Below are 19,852 nucleotides of genomic sequence, written 5' to 3'. Positions count from 1 at the left end.
ATTACTGGATGAATCAGCGTTTTTGAATGAATCTCTTGAATGAATGATTCAGTGACTCACTTGTTTTATTACTGGATGAATCAGCGTTTTTGAATGAATCTCTTGAATGAATGATTCAGTGACTCACTTGTTTCATTACTGGATGAATCAGCGTTTTTGAATTAATCTCTTGAATGAATGATTCAGTGACTCACTTGTTTTATTACTGGATGAATCAGCGTTTTTGAATGAATCTCTTGAATGAATGATTCAGTGACTCACTTGTTTTATTACTGGATGAATCAACGTTTTTGAATGAATGATGCAATTACTTGTTTCATTACTGGATGAATCAGCGTTTTTGAATGAATCTCTTGAGTGAATGATTCAATAGCTCACTTGTTTCATTACTGGGTGAATCAGCGTTTTTGAATAAATCTCTTGAGTGAATGATTCAGTGACTCACTCATAAAGACTTCACTTGTTTCATTACTGGATGAATCAGTGTTTTTGAACAAATCTCTTGAATGAATGATTCAATGACAAATATATTTTAACACGTCGCCGTATTTGAAGCAGCATGTTAACTTCTAAAGGTGATTTCCTCTTCCGTAGACATCAGTGTTTATTTCCAAACTATAAACTTTTATAATGTTGACTCTTTGTGAAGCTGTTTCATATCTATACATGTCAACTGCTCTCTCTGGCCAACACAGATCTGAATCGTGTGATTTTGTCAAAGGTTTAGTACAAACAGGTGAATCATTATCACTTAGAAAAGAGATTGCGTGGCTGTTTGAATTGAGATTGCGATCTTTTAACGATTAATCGTGCAGCTCTAATGCCACATAGTGCCATAATGCGCACCTCTGTTATTCACATGAATCCATTTATAAAACTTCCCCTTATAAGGGACTGTGTTAAAGCGGCTGCACTGGATGAATCTGAAGCTGGGCTGGTCCACAGGGCAGGGGTCATGGTTACAGGTCCGATATCTGCGGCGCTCTCCCAGACAGTATTTACCGCCATACTTGGGTCTAAAAAAAGCATGAAACATTCAAAAATCAGTATACAACTTATTAGTAGAAATAGTCACACTAAAAAAGACCATTGGCTAGTCAAAAAGCTTGAAATGGGGATAAAAATGTATTTGATCAAAACAGCTATTGGCTCCAAATGTAATTGAAAGCATTTTTTTCTGAAGAAGATGTGAGTGGTTCTTCTGCAAAACTGTCTGGCATGATGCAAGGGTGTCCTGGGTGGTTGCAAGGATGTTCAAAGTGGGTTTTAAAGGAATAGTTGCTTTTTTTCTTCTGTGAAAAGGAGATATTTGAAGAATATTTTAGCTATTTTCATGCATACAATGCAAGTCAATGGGGTCCACAAGCTCATTGGTGCTTAAGTCACATGGCATGCAGGAACCAATGAGGTTTAATGTTAGTTTTTGGTGTCGTAATATTTGATTTGGACTTGATATGATCAATGATTTGATTTGAGAGCAAGCATCATTGATGACTGTGTCCAAACAGGTATCCCAATAATAATCCCAGTAATCTTCTACCCTCCAAGTAAACATGTAACTCCTAAAATTGACATGTTAGGCGACTCAAACAAACAACTTATAGCTTACTCATAGTTGTCCTTGCAGGAGTATTTTAGCATCACTTAATTATTACGTTTTTTTTCTCTTTAATGGAAGATATTTGCTGTCATAAGTACAGGGAAATGGTATATCATTTTCCCAAATGCTTGAAAACCTCTTCTGAAATATGATGCAGATGTTGCACATGCTTTCCATCAATTACGACATCTTAGAGATGCATTCACAAATGGGCCACAACCGGTTTCTATAACCATTTCCATCTTTGAAAACTTGCTTCGGGTGCAAATCATCTTCCAGGATAGAGAATCACACGCCAAACCAAATACATTGAAATGGTTACACTCCACAAACTCTGAACATGTGGACCAGAGACAGTGACTTTTTTATTGGTCTGGCCAGGCTCTCCAATACTGTGTGCATTCACAATCTCTCACCATTTAACAATCTGTCACAACCACAGAGACACATGAAGGCCTTTGAGGATAACTGAGGTTATACATGATACATATATTCTGTATATATGGAATATTTGAGCCTTTATGTATAATGCATTATAAAGGTATTCATAATGTACATTATAATGCATTATATCTTTTCATAAATAATTGTATCCAACATTAAAATGCTGGCAGATTTCTTGTTACATCTGACATTGGTTGTTTGTCAAGTGTTTTAATGCATTCTACTTTTTAAAGGCATTTGAATGTATTATAACTGTGGTTACAATTATTCATGACACCATGCAATGCATTATAAAACATAGGTTATACTTTATGGTAACACTTTATTTTAAGATGACGTAGTTACTACATGTTCTTACTATAGTAATAACAGTAAATTATGCATACTTACAACACTTTATTTTACAGTCTTGTTACACGTTACATGTAGTTACTACAGTAATTTCTATCAATTATGCATAATTACATGAAACTAACCCTAAACCAAACCCTAATCCTACCCTAACCATATAGTAAGTACATGTAGTTACTAAATATTACTCAGTACTTAAATGTATAATTACACTGTAACACGGACACCTTAAATTAAAGTGTAACCGCAAACCCTAACCGTAACTCTATAGTAAGTACATGTTGTTTATATTACTCAGTACTTATTTGAGTAAGTACAATGTAACTACGTCACCTTAAAATAAAGTGTAACCCACTTTATTTTAGTGTCCTTGTTACACGTTACATGTAGTTACTACAGTAATTTCTATCAATTATGCATAATTACATGAAACTAACCCTAAACCAAATCCTAATCCTACCCTAATCCTATAGTAAGTACATGTAGCTACTAAATATTACTCAGTACTTAAATGTATAATTACACTGTAACTACGTCACCTTAAAATAAAGTGTAACCGCAAACCCTAACCGTAACTCTATAGTAAGTACACATAGTTAATATTACTCAGTAATTATTTGAGTAAGTACAATGTAACTACGTCACCTTAAAATAAAGTGTAACTCACTTTATCTTAGTGTCCTTGTTACACGTTACATGTAGTTACTATAGTAATAACTATAAATTATGCATATTTACATGCAACTAAGCCTAATCCTTACCCTATAGTAGTTAATTATTATTACTCAGTACTTAAATGTATAATTAGACTGTAGCAGACACATTCAAATAAACAGTTACACTTTATGTTAAGGTGTCTTTGTTACACTGTAATTTAAGTACTGAGTAATATTAAGTAACTACATGTACTTACTATAGGGTTAGGATTTGGTTGGGTTTGGTTTAGGGTAAGTTGCATGTAATTATGCATAATTTATAGTTATTACTATAGTAACTACATGTAACATAGTAAGAATGACACCGTAAAAAAAAGTGTTACCAAATAAACTCTAACCTTTTATTTTAAGGTGCTTTTGTTACAGTGTAATTATACATTTCTAGTATTACTTTCTACAAGGTTAAGCTTAGGGTAAGGGTGTGGTTTAGGGTTTGTTACATGTAATTATGCATCATTTAGAGTTATTACTATAGTAATTATATGTAACATAATATGTAACAATGACTTTTTAATGCATTGTATATAAAGGCTTTAGTTAAGTGTTCCCAAAATTAATTGTACAAAATTCATACTCAAACATCCTGCCATGCTGATGAGAAATAAGTGCAATCATTTTCTTGTCAACCATAAACATGCTAACCTTTTCCCATACAATCTATGATAAAAATAGCTACTCCCATGGTTTATCACAGTAAAGAGAATGAGCACAAATTATGTGTGTGTGTGATTTGTTTTCTGAAACTGGAAACAGAGGAAACCAGGAAACTCACACTGGGTTGACACAGTCCCTCAGGGCATTCTGAACGCCCGCGCCGCAAGTCCTGGTGCACTCGGACCACTCGCTCCATGAAGCCCAGCCTCCATTCACGCTCTCAGGCTGGGAGCCCGTCTCCACACACTCCCCATCAAAACACCACTGACAAGACAAACAAGACTTTCAATTAGTCAGAGTACATGGAACTGGGAAGGAGAACTACCTAGCAAACTGCATGCAGGGAAATGAAAAGCCCACAGAAAGCCTGGCTTGCCTTGCCCTCACCGCACTTGGTCCCATCCACGGCTCCATCCAGCCTGGAGTGGCAGGTCGAGCCCACTGTGCACCACAGGGTGCTGCAGATATTCTGAAGGGTACAATCATTTAAAGATATGCATGGAATGTTATTAGAGAAGTGTCTTTATTCTTGTTGTGATCAGCCTTTATATAATTTTAACAAATGTTATGTTTTGATGTCAAGTGGTGTAACCATTAAGTAACACATTTCGTTCCACCTTAAATAAATGCGAGTGTATACATGTAACAAACGTAGGCCAGTAAGAGCTGTGCATGTGAACCTCACTCCCCTGGCCCCAAGTGGCGCTAATGACTTATGCTTTAGCAGCCTTGTTAGCGCGCCCACCTCCCCAGCCGGAGACCCCGGTTCGAATCCCGCTTCGAGCGGGTCGAGTAGGACCGGTAGCATTTGGTGCCGTGACCCGGATGGTAGTGAGGTTTAGGGGGTGAGTGTAATGTAGGTCAGTAAGAGCTGTGTGCGTAAACCTCACTCCACTGGCCTCATGAGGCGTGTGCTAGCGGGTGTGGCCTTTAGCTTCCTTTTTAGCGCGCCTACCTCCCCTGCCGGAGACCCCGGTTCGAATCCTGCTCCAAGCGGGTTGAGTAGGACCGGTTACATTTGGTGCCGTGACCCTGATGGGAGTGAGGTTTAGGTGGGCAAGTATAATGGAGGCCAGAAAGAGCTGTGCTTGTAAACCTCACTCCACTGCCCTCAAGAGGCTTGCTAGCGGGTGTTGCCTTTAGTGTCCTTGTTAGCGCGCCCACCTCCCCCGCCAGAGACCTCAATTCGAATCCCGCTCTGAGCGGGTCGAGTAGGACCGGTTACATTTGGTGCCGTGACCCAGATGGGAGTGAGGTTTAGGGGGTGAGTGTAACGTAGGCCAGTAATACCCCTTTTCCACCAAGGCAGTGCTGGTGCTAGTTCGGAGCCAGAGCCTAGTTTCAAATCGGTTCTTTGTGTTTCCACACCCAAAGCCCCAGCTCCGAGCCAGGAAAAGTGGTTCTTAAGTAGCACCAAAACATTGCTGGGATAGAAGTAAGAACCGATTACGTCAGGCGCTGGGGGCGGGGTCAACAAGACCAACACAAACTTGAGATCCGCCATTTTTGAAATAGCAGCTAATGGAAGGCTTGTTCGCAGCGGTGCTGTGCAGACCGATCACCGAATGACAACGAGTCCAGCGAGAGCACACGACTCCTTATGCTTTTGATTCACTCATGCAGTGTTTTGATATCATACGTGGATTGGTCTGTGCAGCGCCGATGCATCTCGAACAAGCCTGGTGTGTTTGTGTTTCCCGCTGACTTGCTAGCATTGCTGATAAAGATGAGACGTATACAGTGACGTAAGACATGGCTCTGTTGTGGCTCTCAGCATGTGGAAAAAAAAGGGTTCTTAGAAGGATCCTCAGTCGAACCAACTGTGAACTGGGACTAGGAACTAGCACCCGGTTCATTCTGGTGGAAAAGGGGTATATGAGCTGTGTGTGTAAACCTCACTCGACTGGCCTCGCAGACTGATCTCATGAAATGGTGTTTGTATGACACGCCAATTCGTATGCCATTTTGGCATGCTATCAAGACGCATAATTGCTTTTTAGCGTGTTTATCAACGCCGTTTCATTCTATCCCCCTACAATGCCCCTACCCCTAAACCTACCCGTCACACACACACACACACACTGCCCCTGCCCCTAAACCTACCCATCACAAGAAACATTCTGCATTTTTACATTTTCAAAAAAACATAATTTAGTATGTTTATAAATCCATTTACATTCACGCGGAACCACACGGCGTAGACATACACGCGGAATCATACGGCGTAGACATATACGCGGATAGCTCAAAATGCGTACAGATAACACGCCATTTGGCTTTAGAAAGTGGAGTGTTTGTTTACGCAAAGTCATGATGTCATGGTGGGCCTCATGTGACATGCCAGCGGTTGCAGCCTTTAGCTTCCTTGTTAGCGCACCCACCTTCCCCTCCGGAGACCCGGTTCGAATCACGCTCTGAACGGGTCGAGTAGGACCGGTTACATTTGGTGCCGTGACCCGGATGGGATTGAGGTTTACGGGGGTGAGTGTAACAGAGGCCAGTAAGAGCTGTGGGTGTAAACCTCACTCCCCTGGCCTCAAGATGCACACTAGCGACTGATGCTAGCAGCTGCGGTCTTTAGCATCCTTATTAGCGCGCCCAACCTCCCACACCAGAGACCTCGGTTCCAATCTCACTCAGAACGTGTTGAGTAGGACCCGTTAGAGCAACGGTTCGAATCCTGCTCTAAGTGGACCGGTTACATTACATACATCAATCTTAGGTTTTTAAAGGGGTGGTTCCGTGGGTTTTTTTCTAGGCTTGGTTGTGTTTATGGGGCGCAGTATAACATGTCTTAATACTTCTTGTTTTTTAAAAACGCCATATTTTTCTTATATTTTACCTGTATTCCAAACCGCTATCTCCACTGTCCTTTGAACGGCTCGTTTGCTTCCTGCTTCTGTGAAGCCCATCCCTCCGAAAAACGCAATGGTCTTAGATTGGTTAGATGGCCAAATGTAGTTTGTAGTTCTGCAACAGCTCTCTCTCTTTCGTAATGACGGCGACGTGGCCTCGCCCACTTTGTTGCGTGTTCGCGGGGGCAGTGTTTATGTTAATAGCAGGTGTTTATGATGTCACCAACCCGGGAAGAAGCTTGTTGTAGTCCAAACCGGACGTTTTTGTAGGCAATAAACTGCCATAACTTTAAAAGACAATATCTCCGTTTGCATTGAACTTTCAGCGCTGTAACTTTACAGATACTGTTTATGCTCAGGCAGCAACGTTACACACAAGCTAAAGTTAAAAAAAGTGAAATCGCATGCAACCACCCCTTTAAACAGTATTTTTTTTTACAAGCATCATGAATTTAGGGAGTTATACTATTTGGCATGTGATCTGACTTTGCCATGTCATAAAAGTGCAAACTCTCCAATATTTTAAAAACGTTGACAATCAGATCTGAGGTTTACAATGTGTTTGTGAATCCCCAGGATTGTTTTCGGGAAAGTTCATGTTATGTTAAAATTACTCAAAATTTTCTCACACTTTTACTTTTGAGGACATGTATTTGATAGACAAAAGTTATTATAAATACTACTTACTATTCTGTCCACAACTTTTAAATATTGAAGATGTCAATGGCTGTATAAATTGCATTTTTAATGCACTTTTTAATATATGAATAGATCTGTCACATCACTGACACATTAAAATGTCACACTGAGAAATTATGGAACCATTTAATGCATCTGTTATTTTTGAAGCAAATATAGAGTATACAGTAATCATAGAGATGTGTGCTGTAAATAGGTATAAGAGTATTATTATGTTCACCTTAAAACTTTTACGAAATGGCAAACCTTGTGTACCAAAGACAAACAATAATTGCATTTCTAAACCTCTGCAATTTCCTCTGGTTTCATGTCTTGAACTGTAACAGCCCTGATAAGGAAACTGAAGTCTGGCTTTATCTGTGTCCGAAGGGCCGAGTGGCAGCTCTTCCGCTGTGTCTGTGACATTTGGACAGTAATTGAACGATGCCTAGTATCTGCCAACAGCTGCTGCAGAAAGCAGAGCACATCACTGATGTGACTTGACATGACTGACATACAACCCTGCAATCAGATGCCCTTTTCCCTATTTTTTTTAATTCTGCAGGATGCCACACAAACCAGATATGCTGGTTTTCCACTCATTGTTTAGCTAACATACTGTAGGTGAAAAATATTGTGATTTCAAGTTAAAGGGCTCTTTATGTTAAACAGTTCTTCCAGTTGGAACATAAGCCCTGCTATACTAATGATCTTCCTTTTTCCCACTAAAACAGCTGGGAATCAGATGGTACTGATGTAAGGAGAAACTGAGACTTCCTCTGTGATGGAAAAGTGTGTGTGTGGTCTATGCCCTAGCAGACACTTGAACTAATAGAGGTTTTTGTTGTATCCTTCACAATATAACAGTGAGAAACTTTAAGCAGCACATGGGTCTGGAAGTATATGAGTTACTAATGGGAAAGTTTTGTAATGAAATGAAATTCAGAACAGCATCCCAACAGACGTCATTGTTGAAAACGGCTGGTGACCATGTTGTGTGAGCGACCATTTTTCTTCTTCTCTGTTACATTGACGATAGAAAGTCATGCACAGGAATTACGCGACCTGAACTCTGGCTTCACAGTAAAGTTACGAACGAAAAAAACTATATTGTGTGACGTAATTTCAAACAAAATCAGGCCACAAAACGCTTTGTTTTTTTTCCAGAAAATTTTGCTCCACCTGGTAAACACCTTTTGGTCAGTGGTGATGATGCAATAAGTAGGTGTGGCTCTGAGGCTCCGCCTTCTTTGAGGTGTAAATCTTCTCCGGTTCATTTCTTCCATTCAGTCTGTCGAGGTCAGACGCGAGTAAAAGCATCAACACACTGGAGAGATGCTTTATTGTAGAAATCGAAGTTTTAATTCTAATTGGAAGAGACACTGAAACTGTTTTTTCACATTTTATACTGTAAAGCTGCAGCTTTTAAACAATCTATTGCATAAAGTGCTTTATATAAATGAACGTGACTGACTTTACTGGAGAGCTGAATCTCAGAGCTGGTGCAAACATCCACATCTCTACGATCTGATGCTTTCTGAACTACTGTTTTCTCATCACTGTGAGAAGGTGCGATGACACTAATTGTATCAGTTAGTTTTCTTATTATTCTTCTGCTTCTTCTTCTGCTCTGGAAGTCTATGGCAGCCTGTATAACCGTATAGTAAAAAGTCGTGAAATTTGGCACACTGATAGAGGACAGACCAAACATTCACCACAGCAAATTTGGAGCCACCAACTGTCCAAAGTTTCACTTACATTTATGCTAATCACATCCGATTTTCAGATCATCTTAAGTTCATGCTGGCAAAAGCCTTCCTTCATTTGACAGATGCCACATTTTTATTTTTGACAAAGTTTTATTAGATTGTAAAAAACACAACATTGCAAAAATAAGGATGAATTATGTTTGAGAGGTAACACGTCTTATTCTTACCAATAGTAATAAATCAATTTAATATAGGCTTCAATTTAATAATATGAATTACTAGAGAAACGGTGCTTTAACGGGAGCACTGCCACGCGCAGACTCTGTAATAGGCTAATTCTGTCATGTGACACCACATTTATTTGCGTAAAAGCCCTTTTTCTCATCAAAAACTGTTTCCAAACTAGTTTTCGCGACAAAGTATCGACATTTATGCGCAAAAGTTAAACGGAAAAAGATAGCGTCAGCATTTGCAAAAAATTATCGATAATTGGCATTTCCATCTAGCCTGACAAGCCAGACCCACATCAAGCCATTGGGTCTGGGAACACACCATTGGCAGGGCTCAATCCGCGGGGCGGGATAAACGGTTGTCTTTCAGATTCCCTCTGCACGCAATAGGATTGCGCTACAACTAACCAGAGCAATGAAGAAGGTGAAGCGGAGCTAGTTGATGATTAAACTTTCGCAGTATCCGTTCGGCCAAACTCTGAACACATCTTCCTATCTTAAGAATGACTTCAGTGCCGTTCTTTGTTCTTTTCTCAAAGAAAAGCTGAACTCCAAGTCTTCCAGAGTCGATTGGAAAGACCGCTGTTTGCCAGCTTCTTTGTTTACGAGTAGCATGCGGAACCGCGTCAACTCTGCCGTCATTATGTTAAGCCCGCCCACCGACTCTATACACGATGTGATTGGCCTGACCAGAGTTTGGTTTTTCCAGCTCGCAAGCCAACGGAGAGTTGCTAGACGACCCTGGCTGCAAATTAGATTTGCTACCGCTAGGTTATGTCTAGATTTCTAGGCTAATTTCCATCAGCTATATGGGTAAACATTTTGATGCGATAAACCTTTTTGCGCAAAAAAAATCCTTGGATGGAAACCTGGCTATTGTTGCAGTTTTTCTGAAGCTCCCAGCCATGCTTGCATGTCACATTGTTCTTTTTTTTTGGCCCCGATAATTGCTGTTTGCAGCTATATTTTTGGTTGTGTTTATTTTGTTATTGAGAAGAATGCGAGCAGCACATATTAACATATTTGGATGTTTTCAAACAGCAAACCGTTGATCACGTGTTTCGAACTTCTTTTACCCGAAGCGAAGATCTAAAAGGCATTAAAGGGTTAGTTCACCCAAAAATGAAAATTCTGTCATTAATTACTCACCCTCACGTCGTTCGAGACCCGTAAGACCTCCGTTCATATTCGGAACACAAATGAAGATATTTTTGTTGAAAGCTGATGGCTGAGAAAGGCTTCAGATAGGCCTCCATTGGCATTCAGTACACTTACACTCCCAAGACGGTTAAAAGGCACTCAAAACATCGTTACAAAGTCCATCTCACCACAGTGACTCTACAATAATTTTACGATGCGACGACAATAGTTTTTGTGCGCAAAAAAAATCAAAATAACACCTTTTTCCAACTTGTTACTGCCTTCCGTGTGTGCCTCCACAACGCATGCGCGAGAATATGACGCAGATCCGGCGTTCGGACAGATGACCCAGAAGTGATTTGTTTACAATCAGAGGAAGACGCGCGTATCTAAGCTGTTGGATTCTACATTGATCGTGCTTTAGGTCTCGGCGTAGTTCTCAAAATGGGGTTAGAGTGTGCATTTCATGGAATCCCGAGCCCCGGCGCTACGTCATATTCTCACGCATGCGTCGTGGAGGCACACGCGGAAGGCAATAACAAGCTGGATAAAGGTGTTATTTTGATTTTTTTTTGCGCACAAAAACTATTGTCGTCGCATCGTAAGATTATTGTAGAGTCACTGTGGTGAGATGGACTTTGTAATGACATTTTAAGTGCCTTTTATCGGTCTTGGGAGTATAAGTGTACTGAATGCCAATGGAGGCCTATCTGAAGCCTTTCTCAGCCATCAGCTTTCAACAAAAATATCTTCATTTGTGTTCCGAATATGAACGGAGGTTTTACGGGTCTCGAACGACATAAGGGTGAGTAATTAATGACAGAATTTTCATTTTTGGGTGAACTAACCCTTTAAGAAGCTCTTATATATATTTATTAGGTTACATTATATCCTACTTTTCTTCACAGTTCCCAGCAGATGTTGGGTTGAAATTGTCTCGCTCCATCTGCACTTCATAAACAGATAATTTAAGACCTCAGCCCTTGTGTACACTTCGGACCCATTTTCCTCGGTAGTTTGGCATCAGACATCTGTCTGCAGGGGGAATGGGAGGTATTTGTGGGTTTGAGGGAAAGTCTTACGTCTACGTCGTCACAGAGCAGTGAGTTGGATCCGTACTGGAGCTTGCACTGATGAGCAGCGCTGTACAGGACACCAGGGGGAGCGGAGTGCATCGCCAGCTCGTTTCTCACAGGAGGATCGTCCAGACACCAGCCCCAGCCTCGACTGCGGAGAACAAGACAAAAACACACCGCAAATACTCAAGAAACTCATTCTAAGTTCAGTACTTTCATAGGATGCAATATTACATTATCTTAACTGAACAGATCCTTCGATCTAAAAAAAGTCAGAAGTTGAGAAAACTCAGAAAGGCCACCAGCTTCAGGACTTTGCCTATTCACAATTTATGGAAACATTGTTGATTAAGCATAATATACAACATGTCCTCCAAACAATACGCCTATATAGGTCGTTTGCAGAGATGTATAGTAACGAAGTAGAACTAATTCACTACTGTAGTTAAGTACTAAAAGGCAGTATCTGTACTTTACTAGAGTATTATTTTTTTCTCCTACTTCCACTTTTACTTCAGTACATATTTTCGATGAGTTTAATACTTTTACTCCGATATTTTTTTTATGTGCTGCATCGTTACTCGTTACAATTATACAAATATTACGAATCATTCCATTCCAAACCCACATTACCACTGCCAGAACGGTAGATGGCAGGTTTGATGAAGCTGGCACATCATTGAGCGAATCAAGCTATTAAGAAGACTGCGCGTGCTTCCGTTCTGCCTTTTGATCAGCTTAAAAGATGGAAAACCAAAAACACCACCTCCACCCCTTCAACTTCAAGTGATCGTGGCTGTGAGAGAGAGAGCGCGCGCGATAGAGAGAGCGCTCAAGAGCGAGCCCCGCGCGCGCGCGCATTCAATGTCTTTAAAACAGCGTCTTGCGCTCAAATTGCTCTCTATTTGTTTACATAGTTAATGTGCACTGTGAAGTAACATATACAAACAATGAACAGCTGTATTTTTATTAACTAAGATTAATAAATACAGTAACAAATGTATTGATCATGGTTAGTTCATGTTAGTTATTAGTCTAATACATTAACTAATGTAATGTTAACAAATCAAACCATATTGTAAAGTGTTACAAACAAATAATTTACTCAGAACACCTCTTGAAATGAGAATATAAGTGTGCTTACCCTTTTTATTTTTTTTTAGTAAGAGTGTTTAGTAAGATTTAATCTTAATGAACTACAGTATTTTCAGGTTATTTATATGACAATGTGTAGAAATATTACAAACAATATGATGTTCAAACTTTTGACTACTTTCTTTAAAAACTACATAACACAATACTTGTACTTTTACTTTCAGTACTTGAGTAGTAAATTTTAAAATAAACTACTTGCAATACTTAAATACACATTTTTTTGAATACTTTAGTACTTCTACTTAAGTGTGGTGCTTAAAGAGCACTTCAACTTCTACTCAAGTCACTTTTTTGATAAGGAACTTTTACTTTTACTCAAGTATGTGTCTCTAGTACTTTATACATCTCTGGTCGTTTGTCACTTCCCAGAAATACGACCCATAGGAGCGTTTACTAAAGTTGTGCCCCTATCGACAACAGGACACTTTCATTTTAATGCTTTGTTTTCTTTTATTTGCGTCATATTTTGGGTTTTGCGTAGCTCAATTGATAGAGCATTGCAAAATACAACATCATGTAATCATGCAATCGTGGGTTCGATCCCAGGGAACGCATGTGCTCATAAAGTGTATATGCACTATACATCACTGGGTAGGTTTAGGGGTGGGGGGATTGTAGTTGTTAATAAAAAAAGATTTTTGTTAAATGGAAATAGGACAAATGATGGTAAAAAGTCCACACATTGCATTGAAATGAACATGCATTTTGAACGACAGACATAACACAACACTGTCATTATTTTTACGCCAGCTAGAGGGCGCATGACTTTAAAGCGTAAATAAAGGTCGTAATAAGGTGCTTGAAAAACGACCTTTAGAGTCGTTTATTTTGGAGGACAGTCTGAAAATATAAGTTATGCAAACTCAAAAATAATAATTTGACTTGTTCAATAATCGTGCATTCTACATAAAGGTGATCATTAATATTACATAATAGTGACATAAAACTTACAAGAATGTGGTTAACCAGACTGTGAAATAACATATTTTTGTGCACCTCAAACTGCATATAAGTGTTTATATTGTATATTTAAATGTATCTTTGCCTATGTACAGGACAAGAATAAAAATAACCATTAAGCTGGACATGAATAGAAATAACAGCTGCACATACACTTGTGTTATAACACTTCTAAATATCATGTTTATGGCTGTTTAAAAAAAGAGTTTTGTAACTTTATCTAAAGCAGACAAAGACCACTTATAAATATTATGACAGCACTATAAATGCTTTTTAGATGTTTAAAAGAAGATTTTGTTTTTGTCACTTTACTTTAAGCAGTAAAATCATAAGATGTAGTATCTTAAGTAAACAATGTCAAGATATAAAGTAAAATATATGAAACTATAAGATATATAACTCATTATAACTTAAGTAGATACAATTATGCCCATTGTGTGTTATAAATCATAATACGCTTTAATAGTTATAACCACAGGCTTCATCTGGTGTTATAATGCATTGTACTCTTAAAAGTATTATAATGTATTATATTTATTAGGATTATTTATCAGATGATACAACATATAAGGTTGTTTTTGAAGCATTGTGCATGTATTATAATGCATTAATAATACCCTTATAATGCATTATAAATACAGGCTTCACAGAAAGTGTTACCAAAAATGATTTCAGTCATTATTCAGCTACATTCAGTTCTCGTCTGATAGTGTCAGTGCAGTCAAATCAATAATATTACTGGATATGCCCACAAAAATATTTCCATTAGTGAGACTAAATATGTCTTTAATTTCATTTTGGCCAGATGCTATTCTACAAAGTACAAGAACAACCAGCTCGACTATAGGAATCCTTCCAGTCATAAAAAAAAACGAACCATGTTATTGTGGTACAATATTTAGTTTCTAAACAACACATTCAAGTCAAAGAGGACATGCAGCGTGTCAGTTTCTGTACCGAAACACTCAAATAATACAGGAGGAAAACACAGATAGCAGCTAGAACTGACACTGAGGGTAATTGGATCCATCCTGCTGCCAATATCCTTTTAAAAGCCCACCATTGTTTTAGTCCGGTTGAGTGAAGACTAAACTCTTCAGAACACAAGGAGAGGTTCTTTCTGGACACATGCCATCTGTCTGTATGCCTCCCAAACCACACGGTCCTTCCCTCAGATTCTCTCTGACATTCCTTGTTTTGTTTTTTTTACAACCAGCATAATTGTCTATTTTTACATCTACAAGTCAATAACATTTACAGGGCCTTCCAAAACACGAAAAACCAGAACCAGAACCAGAGACTAAGAGACGTAGAACTGAACTGAAATGACAAAAGGGAGAATTTACTGAATACAAGCATTCTGGGAAATTAAGTGTCCATAAAATCTATCCGTACAGTATATGGCCAGAAAGTATGATGAAGTTGTGGTAGTTATGCTGCTTTCCAGGACTAGGGCTGGGTGATATGGCTGAAAACTGTATCACGATATAAGTGTTTCATATCGATATCGATAATTATTGATATGTTTTATGACCTATTTAAAATAAGGACCAGGAGAAAAATATTGTACATTTAAATTTTTTTATTTTAAACGTAACCTTCCTCTGATTAAAATCCCCTCAGTTATAAAGGCAGAAATGGCAACACAACAATTGAACACTTAACAATTATCTCTTAACATTAAGGTGCAGTGCCTCCGTTATTTCTTTGTAACTGTTAGCGTTTAGATGCTTTGTCATAAGGCACTGATGCAGAGTAACATTACCTCTCCATGTAGTTTCAATGCTGAATCCGAAATCGCTCCCTATACCCTAGATAGGGCGCTATTTGAGGGCACAGCCATTTGTAGTGGTGTCCGAAACCATAGTGGACGTTATTGAGTGCACTCATTCAATCCCACATTGCTGTATTAGTGGACTAAAGTAGGGAATAGTGATTGAGGGTTTAGGGGGCGAGTTCAGATTCAGCCAAAGTCAAGAATAGCACAAAGGCGAGCGCGTCGAGTATAAACACGTCCCCAAACGAACGAGGCGCTTGCGCTGCGGAGACAGACGAAACTATAAACAAGGCTGGTAAAACAAGTTTGTGGTATTACCAGTCTTGGTCGGGACGACGGTCTTGCATAATTTGCAGACGACATTGGTTTGACGACGGTCAGACTTATACAATCCAAAAAACTGCCATACTGGCGATCTGACTTGTTCTCCTGATTTATCAACAATTTCCTCGCTCGCTGCAGCTACTGGTCACTCCACGCCGGTTCTGTTACTGAAGAATTAATCCAACACGAGACGACGATATGGTGCAACCAAACCATGATACAGTTACCTGATTGGCTGTTAGCCTGTCTCTCCCTACGTTGCTTGGTTTCCAGAGAGCGAGTGCCTTTGTTCATGCAACCAAACTTGCTTCGCAACCTCTGGTTTCTTCCGACGAAGAAAAACAAATTATCGAACGTTTTATCGAACGCATTTTTTATTGATATCGATTACGTGTCTATCGCGATACATATCGTTATCGTTGCCCTAGTTCCAGGCAGGTTTTTGAGCCCGTAAGTTACGACTTCAAACCACGACTCTCGATTTTGTAGCGTTCCAGGCAAAGTTATGCCAAACTGCCTGAGCGCAAGGAATTGTGGTAGCTCGATGTAAACAAAGCATGGCGGACCGTACGGGGCTTGTGCTCATTTACAGACATTTATATGGCCAAAGGTGCTTATTTATTGCTTATTTGAGGGAAACCGAAGAGAAAAACGGCGCACAAGGCAAGGGAAGCAGTTATACCTTTTATTTTACGTAATTCAATTACGTCTTGGATTACCCTTTGGCCTGTCTCTCCTGCTTGGACTGCTTGCCTGTGTATGACCTTTTGCCTGTTTTTGACTATGATTGTAGATTACCCTTCAGCAAAGGGTTGGATCCTCAACCATTCAAGCCTTGGAGCAGTCCGTTACAGTTAGCAATGCAAATCAATGAGATCTTTATAAGAGTATAGCAGACTCCTTACAGTAAATAAAATGCATATATTCATGCATGTTAGGTCTTAAAATTGCCTTTTAAATTCCAATTAAATTTCTGAATTTGAATCAATGCACCAAACAGGATGCAGAAATGCAGTAGAATTCATAAATCTGTCATTTTTATCTAGAAAATAAGTATTTGCTCAACTTTTGATGCTGTCTTGATTAAAAAAAAGCTAAAAGTTTGAAGGTTTTGTAGACCTTATGAGCCATAACCCAAATATGATACAAAACATAAAACACAAATCCGACTTCATTTTTCGTTATTTGTCTAAAAACTACTTTTGCGAACTAGTCCTGGGTTTTCCGCTCGATCAGAACCAAACCAGTGCAGAAATATTCTCGAATTATCAAAAATTATCAACACAAAAAAGTAGAATTTTTGATACACGTTCATGATTAAAATGTCAAAAGTGGTCTAGTTTTACTAAAATGGCTATAACTCTTGAACTAAAATTAGCTAGTTTTACTAAAATGGCTAAAACTCTTGAACGGAATGAGATATTTCCACTAAACTTGGTGCAAATATGCTCAATCTGAGGTCACAGTAAAAAATGGTGGAGTTTGGCCAAAATGTGAAAATGGCTCTAACTATGCAATGGATGCTCCGATTGGCTTGAACATTGGCGAGCAGTATCTTTGCCCAAGCTGCCATTATTATCAAAGAGGACATTTGCGTATCTCAAAAAACATGGCTGACTTTGGCCAGTGAAGTTTAAATCACCTATTAGACAAGGTTAAAGAATTAGTTCACTTTTAAATAAACTTTTGCTGATAATTTACTCACCACCATGTCATCCAATATGTCCATTTCTTTCTTTCTTCAGTCAAGGTTTTGGATGAAAACAGTCCAGGGTTTTTCTCCATATAATGGACTTCAATGGGCTCCAAACGGTTCAAATGATAGTTTCAGTGCAGCTTCAAAGGGCTTTAAACGACACCAGACGATGAATAAGGCATCTGTGATGCGCGTTCGTGACGTCACGTAATACGCAATTACGTTGAAAAGGTCACGCTTGGCGTAGACGGAAGTACCGAGTCAGTGTTTACAAATGTGCGGAAGGAGGACCATACACACATATTCAAATGTCTTTGTGTCAGTTTATCGTTTAAAATGCCCATTTCGTGTGCGTATCCTGGGTGTTTTAATATTAGAAAGCCTAAAAGAAAATTTGTCAGGATAGAAATTTGTGACTTTTCATAGATTTCCTTTACACAGTATTTCACAATCTGCTCAGTTACTGGGATTTTCACGCACAACCATTTCTAGGGTTTACAAAGAATGGTGTGAAAAGGGAAAAACATCCAGTATGCGGCAGTCCTGTGGGAGAAAATGCCTTGTTGATGCTAGAGGTCAGAGGAGAATGGGCCGACTGATTCAAGCTGATAGAAGAGCAACTTTGACTGAAATAAACACTCGTTACAACCGAGGTCTGCAGCAAAGCATTTGTGAAGCCACAACACACACAACCTTGAGGCGGATGGGCTACAACAGCAGAAGACCCCACCGGGTACCACTCATCTCCACTACAAATAGGAAAAAGAGCCGACAATTTGCACGAGCTCACCAAAATTGGACAGTTGAAGACTGGAAAAATGTTGCCTGGTCTGATGAGTCTGGATTTCTGTTGAGACATTCAGATGGTAGAGTCAGAATTTGGTGTAAACAGAATGAGAACATGGATCCATCATGCCTTGTTACCACTGTGCAGGCTGGTGGTGGTGGTGTAATGGTGTGGGGGATGTTTTCTTGGCACACTTTAGGCCCCTTAGTGCCAATTGGGCATCGTTTCTACCTGAGCATTGTTTCTGACCATGTCCATCCCTTTATGAGCACCATGTCCCCATCCTCTGATGGCTACTTCCAGCAGGATAATGCACCGTCACAAAGCTCCAATCATTTCAAATTGGTTTCTTGAACATGACAATGAGTTCACTGAACTAAAATGGCCGCCACAGTCACCAGATCTCAACCCAATAGAGCATCTTTGGGATGAGGTGGAACGGGAGCTTCGTGCCCTGGATGTGCTTCCCACAAATCTCCATCAACTGCAAGATGCTCTCCTATCAATATGGGCCAACATTTCTAAAGAATGCTTTGAGCACCTTGTTGAATCAATGCCACGTAGAATAAAGGCAGTTCTGAAGGCGAAAGGGGGTCAAACACAGTATTAGTGTGTGTTCCTAATAATTTGTTAGGCCGACTGTTTTCATCAAAAACCTTAATTTCTCTTCGACTGCAGAAAGAAAGACATGGACATCTTGGATGACATGGGGGTGAGTAAACTATCAGCAAAAGTTTATTTAAAAGTGAACTAATCCTTTAACAAAGGCCAATTGGGTATATCTGTTAGAAATGTGAAAGAAATCGGCCACCAGGGGTGTCTAAATGTTCAATAAACTGTACTTTTTTTCTGACTATTGCTATGTATGTCAGGCTTTAACTACTATATCAGTGTTGATTTTGTTTTCTTGCTAGCCAATCATATTCAGCATTCAGTCCTTTTTGCGATCCAAGCAATTATCTAAGAACAATAATCCAATCTGCCCAGGAGTGTAAAACACAGATAGACTAATGGTAAAGGCATGGGCCTAAGCAAACAAAACTTAAAGGCGTTAAGAAAAACGTATTTATCATTTCCTGATGTATCCGCTTGGCCTAGATATTGTAACATAGCCCCATCCTGTCTTTGGGCAGTGCCAGTTGTGCAAGCCTTGTCTAATGTGCTCCATATGGCAGCAGCAGATCTAGTGTTACTATGACAGAAGAGTCAACACAGCCTTGTTACTTCTTGGGAAACCTCAGCCGTTCTCATTGCCTTTGGCAACACACACATGCGAAGGTCAAGAAGGACAGAGCCAGCCTGTTGAGAGGGTGAAGCGGCCGATGTCAGCTGCTGCAAGAAGTGTAAATTAACTCCATTAACTTACAGCGATTTCTCCAACTTGTGCCATCAGACATTAACACAATTCCAGTTTTACAGGATGCCGGCATTTTTCATTAAGTGATGTAATGCTAATATACCATAATCTGTAGTGATAATAATACAGGTGGCACGACAGAAAGTCACATGAGAATCAGAGTTCATCATAAGCGTCCTGTTCATAAACACAGTTCATCTTCATATTTAGACAGTTGCACAAAGACAAAACACACACATCAATAAAATAATGCAATAAACATGAACTAAATAACATAAATACATTTGATTTGATGCCTTCTTTCTATCCATCCATCCATCCGTCCATCCATCCATCTGTCTAT

At 39.3% G+C, this 19,852-nt stretch overlaps 1 protein-coding gene across 1 annotated transcript in view; it reads right to left on the bottom strand.

The window, feature by feature from the left end:
- The window catches only part of adamts7 (a disintegrin-like and metallopeptidase (reprolysin type) with thrombospondin type 1 motif, 7), a gene marked incomplete at its 5' end in the record, with an annotated part of 150,489 nt that overhangs the window by 81,601 nt on the left and 49,036 nt on the right, over window positions 1-19,852 (bottom strand). The window contains 4 exons of the mRNA XM_079806532.1: window positions 847-1,016; window positions 3,884-4,029; window positions 4,142-4,234; window positions 11,460-11,604. Of these exons, the coding sequence (XP_079662658.1) occupies window positions 847-1,016; window positions 3,884-4,029; window positions 4,142-4,234; window positions 11,460-11,604 (554 nt within the window). The remainder of the gene's footprint in view (window positions 1-846; window positions 1,017-3,883; window positions 4,030-4,141; window positions 4,235-11,459; window positions 11,605-19,852) is intronic.

The sequence above is a fragment of the Gobio gobio genome (genome assembly GCF_949357685.1).
Source record: "Gobio gobio genome assembly, chromosome: 2".
Classification (NCBI taxonomy): domain Eukaryota; kingdom Metazoa; phylum Chordata; class Actinopteri; order Cypriniformes; family Gobionidae; genus Gobio; species Gobio gobio.
Note: the sequence above shows the minus strand (reverse complement) of the source record. Positions and strands in the feature narration are given on the sequence as shown.